Raw genomic sequence first — 16991 nt, 5'->3', positions numbered from 1 at the left:
CTGCCACTCCCTAACGCACGCTGGCACAAGGTCCTGATGAGGCTCAGAAATAATGAGAGAGAACACTGTTCAGTTTAAACACAGAAGCCAAGACAGATCTCTCTTCCACAGGCCCACAACTGCAAACACCGGGAGGCCACTAGGAGAGCCTAGGTCAGTCAGACTTGGACGCCTGCATTAGTCAAGTGTGCCAAGGCGTGTTTGGGAGTCTCTGCTGAAGTGACCACTATAGCTTAGTCCTCAGCTGCTGAGCTCTAATTCAGCATGTACTGTAAAACAAGGTAACGTTCTTTAGTGTTTTGTAAACAGTGCATAAAGCCTTGAAGAGCTTTGGGGTGCCCACGGCAATGTCTTGTGGTAATGTTTCTATAGCTACTTGCTACATAGTCTTTCACAAGTCAGCTCTTTAGCCAGGATGTTATATATTTTTTGTATATATTGTTATATTATTTATATTTCTTATTTTGTTCAATTCCATGACCGTGCAGGTAATACAGTCAGGACCACAAACTCACTGTGTCTCCTGTGGACCTGGAGGACACGCGGTGGAAGGACGACCTGCTCAGCACGGAGACCCTGAACGACAAGTCACTGTTGGACACGGAAAAGCCCTTCTTTGGAGACTGGGCCAGACAATACAGACAGGGAACATTGGCTGCCAGTGTGTCCCTGTAGAGGAGGGTCCATAGAGGAGAGAGGAGATAAACATAGAGGTGAGCCTCATTTGCTGCCCATGTCCAATCATATCAAAGCTGGCCCCATGGGCAGAATTGCAGATATGACGACTTATTATGCGTACAGGGTGAGAGAGGAGAAATCAAACAAAGTGGTTTGAGTTGTGCCTATAGGGATTGGTTTTATAAGCTCTGTACTCTGAGGTTAATATGCGTTATGGAGGGGCATGTACTGTAAGGATGACTGCACTCACCTGTATTTGGAGTGGATGATGGCGTAGATGAAAGGGTTGTAGATGGCTGATGCTTTGGCTATGACGGCAGGAACACACTTGGAGTAGGGGCTGAGGATACCTCCATATCTGAGAGGTACAGAGCACTGGTATACCATACAAGAAGAGGATGCCCCCAAACATATGAAACACTCCTCTAATCTCCCTAACGTAATATTGTAGGCCTACATCGCTGTGCTCTGCTTTCACATTTCTGTAAGGCATACATAATGCCGTATATCTTTTTCATCCACATGATATTGGTAGCTGATATTGCATGATATTGGTAGCTATATACAAAAATGTATTCTACATTTATAGTGTGTGTGTGTGTGTGTGTGTGTGTGTGTGTGTATGGGTCAATAAATGGTCAGTCATGCATATCTGCCTGTCTGTGCCTTGACCAGCGGGTGTCTGATTGCACTGCATGTCTTCTGTAGGGGGACTCCCGCAGTGCTTGTTTGCATGACTCGGCAGTGACCCAAAGGTGTTTGAGCTGAGCGGGGTGAATCACATGCTTGATTATCCCTCTCCTACGTCAGGCTGCACTCCATCACTTCACATCAACTCTCCTTACAAGGTGTGAGCCGATCCTGCACACGCGGCAGAACCTTCACTCCCTTCACAAAAACCTCTCAAAGCAAGTCAGTTTGAGAACATCTCGGGGTCTGACAGCCTTAACTGCCCCCACTAACCTTACAGTACAGCCTCTCTCACCTCTCTAACCCCACAGCTGTGTGCATTCCACCCCTAGCCCAGCCTTACTTCAAAAGGATCGGAGGGATTCTGGGGAATGTATGACTAAGTCGAGACTCGAGAGAGCTATGGAGAGATACTACCCACACATAGGTTACTGGTCGTATGATGATCCGGGTCACACTGTGGTAACTACGATCCGTACAAGATCCAAACCAATAACAGTCAGATGTAAACATAACCCATGACCTAACCCAAGCTCCTCCACCAAAGCCTGATCTGAACCTTAGTAAAATCCATACATAAACCCATAGTTACCCTGCCCAGGCGATGAGTGTGACACAGGCATAGGGTGACCAGGAGAGCACATACACTATGATGACCACAGAAGCAATCTTGGCTAGCTTCCACTCTGTCTTGATGGATTGTTGCTGGATCAGGGTCGACTTCCTCATTTGAGTCCCCAGCCTGGTCACATCTCTGTGGGGAGAAGATAGCAGAAAACTAAAGAGGGAAATCTAGCCAATTACAGGTTACAGGTGATGCCCCTTATCTAGGTGTGCACACATGTTCAGGTCTCTGTGTGTGGGAAGGTGTGAGTGGAGTGTGTGTGTGTGTGTGTGTGTATGTGTGTGTGTGCGTGTGTGTGTGTGTGTGTGTGTATGCGTGTGTGTGTGTGTGTGTGTGTGTGTGTGTATGTGTGTGTGTGTGTGTGTGTGTGTGTGCGAGTGTGTGTGTGCGTGTGTGTGTGTGCGTGCATGTGTGCGTGCATGTGTGCGTGCGTGTGTGCGTGCGTGCGTGCGTGTGTGTGTCAGCTCACCTACTGGCATTGCGAATAGCCAGGAACATGCAGAGGTAGCAGAAGGAGATGATGCCCAGTGGGATGAAGAACACAAAGCAGCACAGCATCAAGGTGTAACTCTTATTGGCCGGTGTGTTGGTGATGTAGTCCCACGTACATGAGGTCATCAGGCCCTCTGGGATATAGGAACCTGTACAGCAGGGAGACAATGAGATGAAGGAATCTGAATCACCAGAATTGGTCCTGTGAATAGATCATCTCGACCTCTTATTGAACCTTCATTCATACGATTTCTTGAACTTGAACAGAAGAATGTAAACGTATATCACAGTTATGTCCCTTAGGGGGGTGGTCAGGGACAACTGATACTAGCTGTGTAATGTGTTATAAAGTAGTGCTTTGTGCATTGTAAGCCATGTTTTGAGAACATAAGATAAGGAGGAATTTAGTCAGTGAAGGCCCCGGGTGAGATACAAGTGTCACAGGACTAAGTTCTGTGAATTAGTTATCTGTTTTCAGTAACAAATGAATGTTCAATTTCTTGTCAGAGTCTTTGGGAGCTGTGGCTTTGTTTGTGTCCCTTTGCACGTTTTTCTTTCTGTTGATTATTAATGTTGTATTTGATTGGATTTATCCAAATTAATGAGACACTGGTGTCCAACTCACATTGTTTCTTTTTGAGTGAAAAAGTGGATTCGTACAATAAAAACAAGGGAGTGTGAGAGTGAAAAAAAAAGAAAATCAGTATACCTCTACAGAGGAGAGAGGGAGGGAGGGAGTTAAAAAGGAGGAGAGTGAGATAGATAGAGAGATGGATGGAGGGAGGTAGTTGGGGAATAAGAGACTCACTCCAGCCCAGGAGAGGTGCCAGGCTCCAGGCCAGAGAGTAGAGCCAGACTAGCAGAATGATGATGGAGGTGCGGCGTCTGGAGGTCCAGGTCATGGCCTGCAGGGGCTTGGTGATGACGATGTAGCGGTCAATGGAAATAGCCAGCAGGTTGATCATGGAGGTGATCCCAAATAAGGCCCCACAGAAGGCATACATTTTACAACCTAGAGACAAGAAGCATCCGTTTTACTATCGCATAACAGTTAGAACTGAGAAATAATTGTTATGGAGAGGTGGAATTCATATAGAATTGCTTGTACACATACTATAATAGTGTGAAGAGCTTGGAAATTAATTTGAATCTGAAAATCTGCTGAATGATAATCTATTCATTACATGATTCTATCATGCATCTCATGCGAACTCAACAAATCGTATAGAAAGTAAGTTTAAGGTTTAAGTATTACCTGTTTCCCTAAACACCCACTCCTTGTACAGACAGTTGACAAAGAAGATGGGTGACTGTGTAATGGCCATGAGAAAATCACTCACTGCCAGATTCATGATGAAATAATTGGGAGGATTCCGAAGCTTCTTGTTACTGAAACACAGAATAGAGGTAACGTTTGACATTGTATTTATGGATGACCTTATTTTACATGATTTCTTTTAATCCCCCACCAAAAATGATGAGTGTTTTTTTCTAATTGAGCACAGATGCAGTACCATACAGACCATGAAATAAGACCATTTCTACTGCAATGCCGTTCTTCCATGTTAATGAGACGTCAACCATTGCAACATGACCCTGCTTTTACAGCACCGGCTACCCTCTGTGAACTAAATGGATCAAAAGACAAGGCGATGTTGTCCCTCGTTCCATATGGTTTTGATTCACGATGCATACGTGGGTAATGACTATAGCATGGTAGTGGAGGCTGGTTAAGGTAGAAATTGGAGGACGGGCTCATTGTAACTCCATTAAGTGTAATGAAATAGAACAAAGAGTGCATTCCATCCATTATAATGAGCCCATCCTCGGATCCTCTACCTCCACCAGCCTCCACTGTAGCACAAATATTATGTTGATTACAGACTCATTAATCCCACAGAAACACAATTCCATATGAGAGATGCCAGCCATCACCTTCCTCTCTAACACCTCGCCCAGTCCCCTGCTCCATACACTCATCATCATCACCCTGTGAACTGTAGTCATCCCCTTACATAGGAATGTCTCACGTTTTGCAAGAAAAAAACACAGGCTAAGAGGAAACCATTTCATTTCAAATAGCATGGAACAATCCACTTATTTGCTGGAGCATGTAGTAATACAGACACACACACGCATGCACGCACACACGCACACACATACAAATCCATACACACACACATATCCACATCCACATAATACACATACTGTAGCGTTGCCTGTTAAGTAATTGTAATAACATTTACTGGGTTTACTGTACATGGTGGAGCCAGCCATTATCTCAGAGAGTGGAAGTTATGTGACAGCATCAGTCATCCACGTGGAAAGAATTTGAATTGATTTGCACAATTCAAGTGGAGATTTAATCTAATCACCCAGTGGTCTTAAGGCACCTCTCTGAGGGCTTTATCTAAACACTAAGGACCCCTATAGACATGTGTGTAGGTCATGCATTACAACAAGAGAGGACAGGGGGAGGAAGAAACGGAGGAGAGGGCAATACTGAAACAAATAGGGGGAGGGGAGAGGAAGGAAGAGTGTGGAGAATGAGGGGGAGGAACAGGAGGAGGAAGAGGAGGACGAGAAGAAAGCTTCTCACTGACCCATAAGGTCATCATCAGTGGAGGTCACTATCCTATAAGGAGAACATGTTTACATGATTACATGTAATGATACAATGATTACAATGTTTACATGATTACATGTAATGATACAATGATTACAATGATGTACATGATGGTAGAGGTTAGAGTTCACAAACAATGCTGAAAAACAGACTTTCATCAAATATCAGCACCTATTTTCGCTCTTTCTATGAAAACCATTCTGATGATGGAGCCATTTATAGCCCCGTCAGACAGATAGAGAAAAATACTTTGGCATGAAGCTCATGTTCTGCTCAATCACATGTCAGGCATTTATGTGATTATAAACATAGCATTTTTGACGAAATAGTCCTTTGGTCATAAAAATCTACGTTTGGGGTTCAGCTAATGCCCTAATCGTTAATTCACTTAAATTATAATTCACTCTCTAACACAAAACATCTTACAGATACACTGTAAAATAATTTTCTTTTTAATTCAGATTTTTACATTAACACATCTTGTGCATCTAATTCAGGCAGGAATGATAGAGCCTGGCTATCCACAATATAGCCTTTGATGTCTGTAATCTGGAATACAGTAATGTACAGTATGCATAGTAATCCTGTGCACTGCACAAATCTGTGTCAGTGAGCATTGCACACTCATGCTTGCTAGTATCCACTTTGATGTTAAATGTCAAATAATTGCACAAATCACACACACAAGCACACACACACACACACACACACACACACACACACACACACACACACACACACACACACACACTTACAACACACACTGTATTGTATATATATATATATATATATATATATATATATATATATATATATATGTGTGTGTGCTGTATATAATAGTTGTTTTACTGATCCCGTAACATTATTCAACAGGGGAGGTTGGTGGAGGCAGACATCGGAGGATGGGCTCATGGTACCGTGATGCATAGAATGGAATAAGGAATGGTATCAAATGTGTTCCTCATTCCATACCATGCATCACAGTAGAATAATGAGGCCGTCCTCTGATGTCTGCTTCCATCAGCCTCCACTGTTCACCTGCCTCAACTATCGTTATATTACTCCAATGACATAATGTTTTCATTTAAACTCATCGTTAATTACATAAAGAATGTACAGTACCAGACCTTTAATCGTCAGTAGAGTACGTCATAGTGTCTCTGGAGTACGGGTGGGGGTAGCAGTGTGTGTGGCAGAGTGGTGGGTAAGGAGTGCAGTCTGATTGCAGCAGAGGTTGAAATGGTGACAGTTGGGATAGTGTGGCAGCAGCAATCACTTTGTCATAATGCAGAAAGCATGTCAGCAGGCCCAGAGGACTCCTCTCTCACTGCTGTCCTGACTCTGGGACCCTGGCACTCCCCCTGACAGACAGCACCAGTCCTTCACACTCATACACACACGCTCCTACCAGAGGACTCCAATTGCACACTGGTCTAAGAGGACTTAGGTATAAAAATAGAACACTTGGGAGAATGGGAGATCACGATACAGAATGGGAGATCACGACAACATGTTGGTGGTGGCCCTCAGGAACTTTCTGTCTTTTGTTTGGAAATGACACGTAAAACAGAGCACACATAAAACAGGCTGTCTGCTCCATTTCTAGTTGTGTAAAGTCACATAAAAGTGCGTTCATCCATGGTGTGCTGTATCATTGAGCCCCAGCCCAGCCCAACAACGTGTTCTGTCTGTCACCCAGCGTTAGCAACCTCACTCTGCCGCTCGCAGCGCCTTCGGAAATAAATCTTTCAGTGTCAGATGAATCTCTTGCTGAGCGATTGATGAGGCAGGGGCTATGGTTTATAAATAGTGACTATTATTGAAAAGCTGAACATAAGCAATTTTGAGGAATTAAAGCGCATTTACTGTAAGTATTACATGAAGGTAGGTAGTTAGAGGGGGACACTTCAGCAAACTCAAGCAAAGCCAACAGAGTAGAAATAAGGTTAGAAGAAAAGAAATGCTGCAGTGTGACGCATTTACTGGAGGGATCCTCCATAATTGCAAATATGCTGCATGGCCAGAAACAACCCATCTCTCCAAAGAAATGATAACAACAGGTTTTAGAGAGCAACAAAGCAGAGACTCTTTGTGCTCTGCCCTCTCCTTGACCCCACCCCATTCCTCAGGACCTCACGCTGCGTGCACACAGGGCCATTGTCATCGTCGTTCTGGCGCAACCTGTTGGGATGGACTTGACGTACTTCAACGTGCGATGCAGACGCAACAACTCTACTCGTGTTGCTAGCGAAGTTTCCCACAGAAGTGGGGAAAAAAACGTCAGATCAGATATATAAACGGGTTATTTTGATAAACTGGACACATTTTGTGAATATATATGGTTACTTTCTCGCCTGAAAACATATAAACACTTCATAAAATGACATATTAACACTTGTAGAGCCAAATTACAGATTTTAGCCAATGGCGGCCAAAATTGAGGATTTAAAATCGGAGGCGAGAGCTCCGGGCAAGAAACTACTTCCGGTTTACTTCCGGATCCAACGCAACGCAAAAAGCTGACATTTTTTGACTGATTGCCGCACCCTGACGGTCAAGAAACGCAATGCAGAGCAAGGCAACTGATCAACGCAACGGCCCCATTGAGATGAATGACTTCCGGTGCAACGCAATGGCCCTGTGTGCACGCAGCGTCAGGCCTACCTACCAGAAGAAGGCGTACATGACCAGGGCGTTCCCCAACACCCCCACCGTTCCGATCACCAGGACAAAGAAGGCCACAATGTAGTGAGCCTGGTCCGGAACGTCCACCTTCCGGAAAAATCCCCGATCCATGTCCATGCCTGTGACAACGATACAGAGAAGCGCTTTAGTATCAGTCCATACAAATGGTCCAATACATTCCAGTACTCTTAGCTCATACAGAGCTTACTCTTCTCACCCCCCCCCTTCTCTCTCTCTCTCTCTCTCTCTCTCTCTCTCTCTCTTTCTATCCCCCCCCCTCGCTAACTCCCTTGTTCTCTTTTCCTCTCTCATCTCTCAGACTCCGATCCCACCCCCACCCCCTAACCCTAGCATTATGTAAGATTGCACAACATAAAATATCTTGAGGGTACAACACCACAGCCTGCTGGCATGCAGCTCTCCTCTATACATATACTAATTCACTCCATTGTCACTTTACCTCTAGTCACTATCCAGAAGACGCTTACACCCACCTCGTAATGCTGTGACCCATTTAAAAAGATGATGGCAAAGATGAAGGTTGTGTGATGTTCACAACATACAGTATGTTTGCTTGCAGTACCTACCGTACAGAATAAAAGTCTTAATCTCCATCTTTGAAAATGAATCAAGCGTTTAGTATTGTTTGATAGCAGTGTCTATTTTCAGGTTGGCTGGTTCTAGCCTTGTCTGTGTCCTTGGTGGTACTTCACAGATATGTTCCATTACCAGAGGATGCCACCACTGCAGTAAATGTAGCAACTGCAGCAACAACAGACACTCAGCGCCACTACAGTATGTCTACCTCTCAGTCAGCCCCACTACAGTATGTCTACCTCTCAGTCAGCCCCACTACAGTATGTCTACCTCTCAGTCAGCCCCACTACAGTAAGTCTACCTCTCAGTCAGCCCCACTACAGTAAGTCTACCCCTCAGTCAGCCCCACTACAGTAAGTCTACCTCTCAGTCAGCCCCACTACAGTAAGTCTACCCCTCAGTCAGCCCCACTACAGTAAGTCTACCTCTCAGTCAGCCCCACTACAGTAAGTCTACCTCTCAGTCAGCCCCACTCCCAGATGGCCACCGTCCCTCCTCGTTTGCAGGAGAACTCTTTAGGGGAACTACTTTATCACGGCTCTTCATTTCGAATCAGAGCAAACGAGACAGACACTGTACAGTATGTCATGTTTTGCCTCCTACACAGGTATTGAGGAGAAGTCATGGTGGATTGTCAATTTAAAACAGAGTATAATTGTCACAAAAATGTGACACGGTCTGGTGAAAAGGTCCGCATGTTGGCAATTCTCAAGTCGCACAAATGACCCCACGTTTTTTTACGTTTTTTACCCTGTCACAAATGTACTGACGAGATTCCTACCCAACACGCAAGCAACTGCCATCATAATTGGCTTTCAGGGAGTTGTCATGGCTCTATGATATCAATTATAAACATTGACTTTTTGGAACACACTCACACTTTTTCACAGAATGGAAAATAGCAGTTAGAAAATAAGTTTCAGTACTAATCCAAATGTGAACTGAACTGAACTGGCATTATCTGAGATCTATGCTGTAGCTGAGATATTGATCATTTCCAGGTAGAGCCTGTTGTCTGATGTGTAGTCCATATGTCTGTGCAGATTATGGAAGGACAGTTGTTTATTTACTCTGTGAATGCATCGATCTGTTGCAAGTCACTGTTTCGAGCTCTTGGAAATTGTAATTTAAAAAATGCCCAGAACTCTGTTTATTAACGGAAGTGTGAGAGGAATGTGTGATTATGAAAATGGCTATGAGGGCCTGCATGATCCCTCAGTGTGACCGCTGCCCTCTGCTGACGTGCTGATTATAAGAGGATTCATTTGTTTATGTTAATGTGATCAAATCAAGAGCACCCATTGAGTAACGCATGGCTCCACCTCAAAAACCTGAGCTTTCATCTGTGACCTACAGTACATCAGGGAGCAGCAGGGCGCTAACGAAGGAAAGCTTATCTGCTGCCATTTCAGAATTGTGGTCATTCAAGAGTATGTTAGGGACAACCTACTGCATTACAGTACAGTTTTTCTTTTGTTTAAGCCGACCTCCAAAAATAGATAGGGGACAGGGCTTCTTTCGCTTCATCATCTTTTCAAGATTATTTCAATGCCAAGTGTCAAGTATACGTCAAGAACATGTAAAGTATACAGTAGAACTTGCGTAGGTTGGATAAACGTGTAGAGTAATTTTTTGTTACACTGGCAATTTTGTGACATTTCTTCTTTCTTTTTTTTTTAACCCACCCTGACGACAATTTGGTAGTAGAAGGAGCCTCTAGTGTCAGAGACACAATATCATCTTCTACCTCCCCTCAAATCAAAACAATCATCCATCTGAAAGAGCAAAAGATAAATCACAGACATCATAATGCTCTATTAAAAGCACTTCACAAGAAGAGGGTGCTTCAAATAAAGCTTTACCAAATATTCCAATGTGAAAGTTTAATTCTGTTATAATGATGTACGTTTTCAGATTTTATTCATCTACTGTTGGATGGCAGAGGGCACCAGTGGGCAGTATGTTCATTCAAAGGCAACTAACAGGATGTCCATGAAAAGTAGTTGAATGCACTGAGCTCTAGAATGGCTATGCAGTACTTAGAGAGGATGTGTCCCCTTTTATTGGGTTGGTCTATATTGATTTATAGAACACTGTAATAGAATATACAGTACCAGTCAAAAGTTTGGACACACTTTTGACTGGTACTGTAAGTACAACGAGTTTAAGATAATATATATATAATTATTGTTGTTGTTGTTGTTGTTGTTATTGTTGTTATTATTATATGCATTGTAACCCTAACCCTAACCCTAACCCTAAATAATAACAATATAATAATATAATATAAAATAATATTAATAAAACAACAATGAACATAATTTTCAGAAAAGGAATTCAAATAGATGTGTACATGTTTCTCTAAACAGAGACAAATATATGATTGTGTCTTTATGCAATAATGTATGCAATAATGTGAATACAGAGAGCATTCAAACCCATCACATATTTAAAAAACGTTCCATCCTCAACAGCTGACTGAACTACTGAACAGAGTACTCCCATCCTGTGAGTTTTATATTTAAAAAAATAATTATTACATTTTTAAAAAAGGGATGCTCTACAATGAGGTGAATATAACATCATTTAACCCAGTTCAACACAAAACACAATCTGAAGAAAGGTGTATGTCAAATCACAATCAAACTTCTAATATAAGCACCCTATAAAATAAGAAAGACAAGAAAAATAAACAACAAATCCATTCTTCCACACCATCAACCATCTAATTATACCAAGAGAAGAAATATAGAGACAGATACAGTAAGTCAAATGTGTACAGTACCTGCCCCAGTGCCTTCCTCCTCCGTCTGTTGAGCCTGTGTGTGTATGGAGCAGAGAAGGACCAGCGCAACTAAGGCGGTGCAGCATGTAGAAGTTGTGGAGAAAGCACGCTGGTCTGGAGGTTTAAATGTCTGTAAGGTTGACCACATCCTCTGTCTCCCACTCTAATCCCAGGGTTAGGTGGAGCTTGACGTTGAGATAACCATAGCTACAGGAACCTGCAGTCATCTGCTCTCCTCTCAGCCCTCAGCCTCTCCTCTCAGCCATCAGTCTCTCCTATCAGCCCCCCCCACCCCCACCCCCACCCCCCCCCCTCAGGTGTTACAGAACATAATCTCTTCTGTGCTTTGGAAACTGCTGCTCATCGCATGCATGCATCCTCTGAATGAGTAAATGTACATATTTGTCTTATTCTGTTGAACACAGTGAATAAATAGTGGAAGCTGCAGGAACGGTCCAAGGGAAAGGGATGTAAATCCAGACGTAAACCTCTTACTGGTGATAATACCCTTCAGGCACAGAGAGAAAGAATGTCAGGTTCTGGAAAATGCAGTGACAGATACTGTATGTCACATACAAAGCGTGACATAAGATTACACAATTTACTGGTAGCAAAAGGGGCTGAGCACAGGGTGAAAAAAACGGCTGCAGCATAGATCAACAGCAATAGCCAGTTATACAATACACAAGGGGGCATTTTCCTGGACAAAGACTAAGACTAGTCCTGGAATAAATCACACTTGCAATGGAAATTCTCAATTTTTAGTCTAGGAGTAAACTTAATGTGAGTGCGTGCATTAGAATAATCCATCATCTGTAAACCACAAACTACATCTTAACTATAGCTTTTTCAACACTCTGAAATTATGTAATACATGTTCCAACATATTCACATAATCTGTTATCATTCTCAAATGTACATCCAATATGAACAACATGCTACTCACCACAAGGTGTTTTACTGATTTACTGAAGAGCACTATTGTTCTGTGTACAGTGTATTGTAGTCGTGCGTGTCTAAACCAGTCAGTCAGCCAGTGGAGGGCTCAGAGGCGGTGAGAGTGTGGCCTAGCACTGTTGCCCTCCAAAGCTCTGGAGAGAGATCCTGGGGCCGCACAGAGCAGCAGACCTTTTAAACCAGGATCAAGGCTGTTAAGTGAGCAGCTGGGTGTGAGAGAAATCCTGGGAGAGGCCCCCGGATAAAAGCCTCCCGACGTTCATCATCTCACGCACAACTGAGCAAGCAGTTGCCCCTCCACTCTCTGACTCCCCTGGACCCGACTCTTGCCGCTTTGCTCACACAACAAAAAAAACACCATGCCGGGTTTATCACAGGTCACATGACAGTGACACTGGGCTGGGAGTCATCAGAAGCCTGGAGGGGGCTGGGAGTGTCTTAATCTGAGAAGGATTTGGAAGGATAGAGAAGGCTAGCACATAGGTCACACTCACATCAGTGAATTATCAAGAGATAAAATAAAATAAATCCTTTTATAGTCTGGTTAGGCTGCCATGAGTTCCCTTATGATCCCTTATGATGATGTTGATAAGAACAGCAGACAGTACTGTAGCTGTATTTTTATACAAGAATGTATTGTTTTCATATGTTTTTTCACCATTTAAATCTATTTGATGTGGGGAACTGTTTGTTTTACACTATAGCTGTGATTACCAGCTGATCCGCTAGTCTTGAACTCTCTTTCAACTCTTGAAACAAAGCCAACTTGTGTCCTGGACAGACTAGACAAGAGGCTCTTTCACAGAGTCTATCAAGAAAGGAACTAGATTACACACACAAACATAATTATTGCATAATTAACATATCCTCCTCATTACTCTCTGTCCACTCCAACACTACACACACACGCACACATGCAGACACAAACACGCACACACACATACACACAGACACAGTCCCAAGAAGACAGCCAGAGGAGGGTCAGAGAAATTAGTCACTTACGTCTACAACCTTGCAATGACTGCCTAGACTACTATTACCACCTCCTCTGTTACTACTAATGCTGCTACCAATACCACTATTACAACTGTATCGTATTCCACCTGTAGTAGACCATTTAATGCTAAAAATGGCATTGTCTACTTTCATTGTGCTGACTTAATTAATCCTGACTGTGTTCTGAAATGGCTGTCACCTCTTAAAGAGCAGAGGTCTGTTGCTGACATACTGCCAGGCCAGTCTAAGAGCAGCAGGGTTCTGCATGGGAGGTGTTACCTCCTGCTATGAATGACGCTCAGTGCCGGCTAGGTGTGAAAGGACATGAGATGCATCATCATCTATCCAACCCCAGAGGTCAAATGTGTGTGTGTGTGTGTGTGTGTGTGTGTGTGTGTGTGTGTGTGTGTGTGTGTGTGTGTGTGTGTGTCTGAAGGAGAACTACTGAAGACAGGTGGGTGGGTGTGATGTTTGAGTACAGAAAGCTCCTTTATCACATTGCCCATAGCTGTTTGATCTGAGATGCTAACCGGAACTGACAAACCTTGCACTGCACTAGAATATCAACATAAGGCACTAACAGTCGACTGTACTTTGTGAACCTTGCTTTCCATTGTGCTTTCCTCTACCAAGAAAGGGATTCCCTTTGGCTAACACATTCAAGTTAGTCATCAACCAAAGCAAATATGTAATACATGGGAGTAGGAAAGGTATAGTACAGGGGTCACCAATTATATTTGTCCAAAGGCCAGAATTGTTCTAAACATACACTGTAGGGGCCGGACTTTAAAATATGTATATATAAGTTCGTAAACGGTATTTCGATTATTCCTCCCCTTTAATCATACCAATTGGTATTGCATTTTATATTGTTGGAAAGCCTGACTAGTCACCTTTACAACAAGGTACAACTTGTAAGGATCATGCATTAGTGGAATGAGCGCAGCTAACCAAAAAGGTGCCAAAATCCCCTTAATTTATATATTTGTGTTATTTTATTTAGGCATAATTAGCATATTATTGTTTAATATTTTCACTTTCTTACTAAATGTATGTTATTGATGTTCATTAGCCTATATCAGTGTGAACGGACTCCTAACACCGCGGGCCGCCTATTGGTGATCCATGGTATAGTACATCTATTTGTGCTACACGCCTATTGAAGCATTGACATTCTCAAAAGTGCTCAAAGTTGACAAGGACATGCAGTCCCCGACAGCAATGCCTATATGAATGAATGAATGAATGGTCTGAATGGTCTGAATGGTCTTTATTCATTCATTTATTCATACAGTACACCTATTCAACAGCCAATTGACACAGCAGCACAATACAAAGACGTTTGTTGCTTTATTTCTTTGGATAAAGGCCATAACATACGGCTTTTATGTTGTATCGAGAGGTACACGGGAGGTATGCGGTCAAGGTGAGAAGGAATGAATGGCTCATTATGAAAAGAGGAGGTAAAGCTGGTGTCTAATGACCGCAATGTAGGCGGTTCAGTGGTTCGATCCCCTGCTGGCCATGTGTCAAGGTGTCCTTGGGCAAGACACTGAACCCCATAATTGCTCCCAATGAGCGGGCCGACACCTTGCATGGTAGCTTGCTGCCATTGATGTGTGAATGGGTGAATGAGAGGCCATTGTAAAGCGCTATAAGGCGCTATATAAGTGCAGTCCATGGCATTTACCATTCACATACAGTACAATACTTCACCAGATCCACTGTTCCACTGTGCCAGCTGCTGTCATACAGTAGCTCACTAAGGATTAACTCTCTCTGTCTCCCCCGTGCTCCCATTAATCATCTCTGAGGAGGTGAGGACAGCTGACCCCAGGAGAGACTTAAGGGAGAATATGAGAGAATGGGTCTGATTGAAGTGTACATGTACTGTGTACACTAATCAGGTCTCCTATGCTGTAGATATTTGAGTGGAGGCGGGAGGTTGGAATTCAAGCAGGAGGTGGGAAGTGGGAGGCGGGAGACAGGAAGCTGAAGGTCCAGGCCAGAGCAGAGCAGAGGCAACGCTGGCCAATGATTTGGGCAGTAATGAACACATGCATTTGATTAGGGGGACATGCTGTCATTGATAGATGCTGAATAGCATTCAGGATACAGAGGGAGAGAGAGAGAGAGGGAAAAGAGAGGAGGGATGTGATTCAATTTGAATTTCAATCAAAGCAGTCAGTCAGAAGGTGGAAATGGAATTTGCCTACACAAACAGTAGGCCTGTGAGCACATTCAATAGGACAAACAATGCATATGGAGAGACGTCTTTCGGCATAAGATTCGAGGAGATCTGAGGAGCGGAATTGATATGACCATGAAGCAGACAGACAGCTTGAATTCCACCAGCTCCATTGGGATTCATCATGCTGGGTTAGCTTTGACATACCCTGGGGTTACTGGTACGCTCGCTGGAATCCAGCTCGTTCATGAAGAGAAACATGTAAACTCATAGTGCTGGAGATCAGGCCATCTGTGCTGTCTGTAAGAATTAGACTGGATGCGATAGCCAATGGCAACACTATGCAAAGAAATCTGAGTTTAATCATGAGGAGAGCCAACCAATGACAGGGAGAGCCATGTCAGTGACTGGGTTAAGACAGATCTGTACTGGAACATTTAGAACTCATAGATCAGTTGGCACTTATTTTTTAAATAATGAATTAACAATTAACAAAGAGAACATCCAGTATAGAATATAAAAGTATCACTTCCAACTACAGCCTTGCAGAGTGGTAAAACAGCGGTGCATGGAGCCAATCATGTAATTCAAAAATCATCCGATCAGCCGTCCATCCTCCTGTTGCTGCAAGGAGAGGACACCATGGGGATAATCCGGAGGTGTAATTACTGTATATGTGACGACAGAAACCATGACGACTAGAGCCATAAAGATGGCATTTTAGCAGCAGTTAGGTGAAAAACAACCATAGTAACAAATAGAATAGAGCCATCACACCAGTGAATCACCCGGCATGGTGAGCCAGGTGTGAATAAACAGAGAGGGGAGGTCAGAGAGAGGAGAGAGAGAGAGAGAGAGAGAGAGAGAGAGAGAGAGAGAGAGAGAGAGAGAGAGAGAGAGAGAGAGAGAGAGAGAGAGAGAGAGAGAGAGAGAGAGATATGCAGGCACAATGCAGGCTCTCTTTTCCTCTTGAGAAGCAACAACATCATGGGCAACATTACTCTGGGGTGAACCACATGACTACAAATAACAAATGTTTGTCAGATGATAATATCTTATATATAGCCAGCTGAAAGACACAAGATACTCATTCACAATGGCAGTTTGCTTAAGGAGACATGGTGACAAGAATTGTATCTCCTCATACACATCTCGTTACCAGTCAGCCTGGGATGAAACCGCAGGTCTGAGCTCTTTTCATTCCAGTAAGAGCTGAGGACATTTATTTTCAATAATATCAATATATCCTAATAATACATATTCCTACATGTACTGTATATTAGCGTAATATGTGTGTGTTTGATCTGCAAACTTTGGCTTGAAGTCGTGTTAATATAAGACTACCTTAAGGATGAGTCAGAGGGATATAATCCTAGGAAACACGATTGCTTCCTCCTGTGAATCTGTTCGACATCTAGAAAAGGGGCACTTCAATACTGAACACAAGATGGACAAACGTCACTAAAATAGCCTTGAAGAATAGCAGAAAAGGAAACATCCATAATGAAAGAATTTTCACTTTGAGTGCACTTTCTCTAACTGGAAATGTTATGTTTTTTTATTGATTGTACATCCTGTGTCAAGCCCTGAGTAGGAGGTATTACAGAGCATATTTCTGAGAAAGGTTCATAATTGTATGGCCTTCTGATTTCTATAGAGGTATTGGTTCCCT

The 16991-nt window shown here is 43.1% G+C and overlaps 1 protein-coding gene across 1 annotated transcript; it reads right to left on the bottom strand.

Annotated features, from left to right (window-relative positions):
• Positions 1-924: 924 nt before the first annotated feature.
• opn4xa (opsin 4xa) lies at positions 925-7913 on the bottom strand (the record flags this gene model as incomplete). The annotated part of the gene is made up of 6 exons (XM_080528841.1): positions 925-1036; positions 1961-2122; positions 2463-2634; positions 3294-3497; positions 3741-3874; positions 7780-7913. 6 exons carry the CDS (start codon positions 7911-7913, stop codon positions 925-927), a joined length of 918 nt encoding a protein of 305 aa, XP_080384967.1.
• Positions 7914-16991: the final 9078 nt, after the last annotated feature.

The sequence above is a fragment of the Nansenia antarctica genome (genome assembly GCF_963989245.1).
Source record: "Nansenia antarctica genome assembly, chromosome: 4".
Lineage (NCBI taxonomy): Eukaryota > Metazoa > Chordata > Actinopteri > Argentiniformes > Microstomatidae > Nansenia > Nansenia antarctica.
The sequence above is the reverse complement of the archived record's forward strand: the minus strand, read 5'-3'. Positions and strand labels throughout refer to the sequence as shown.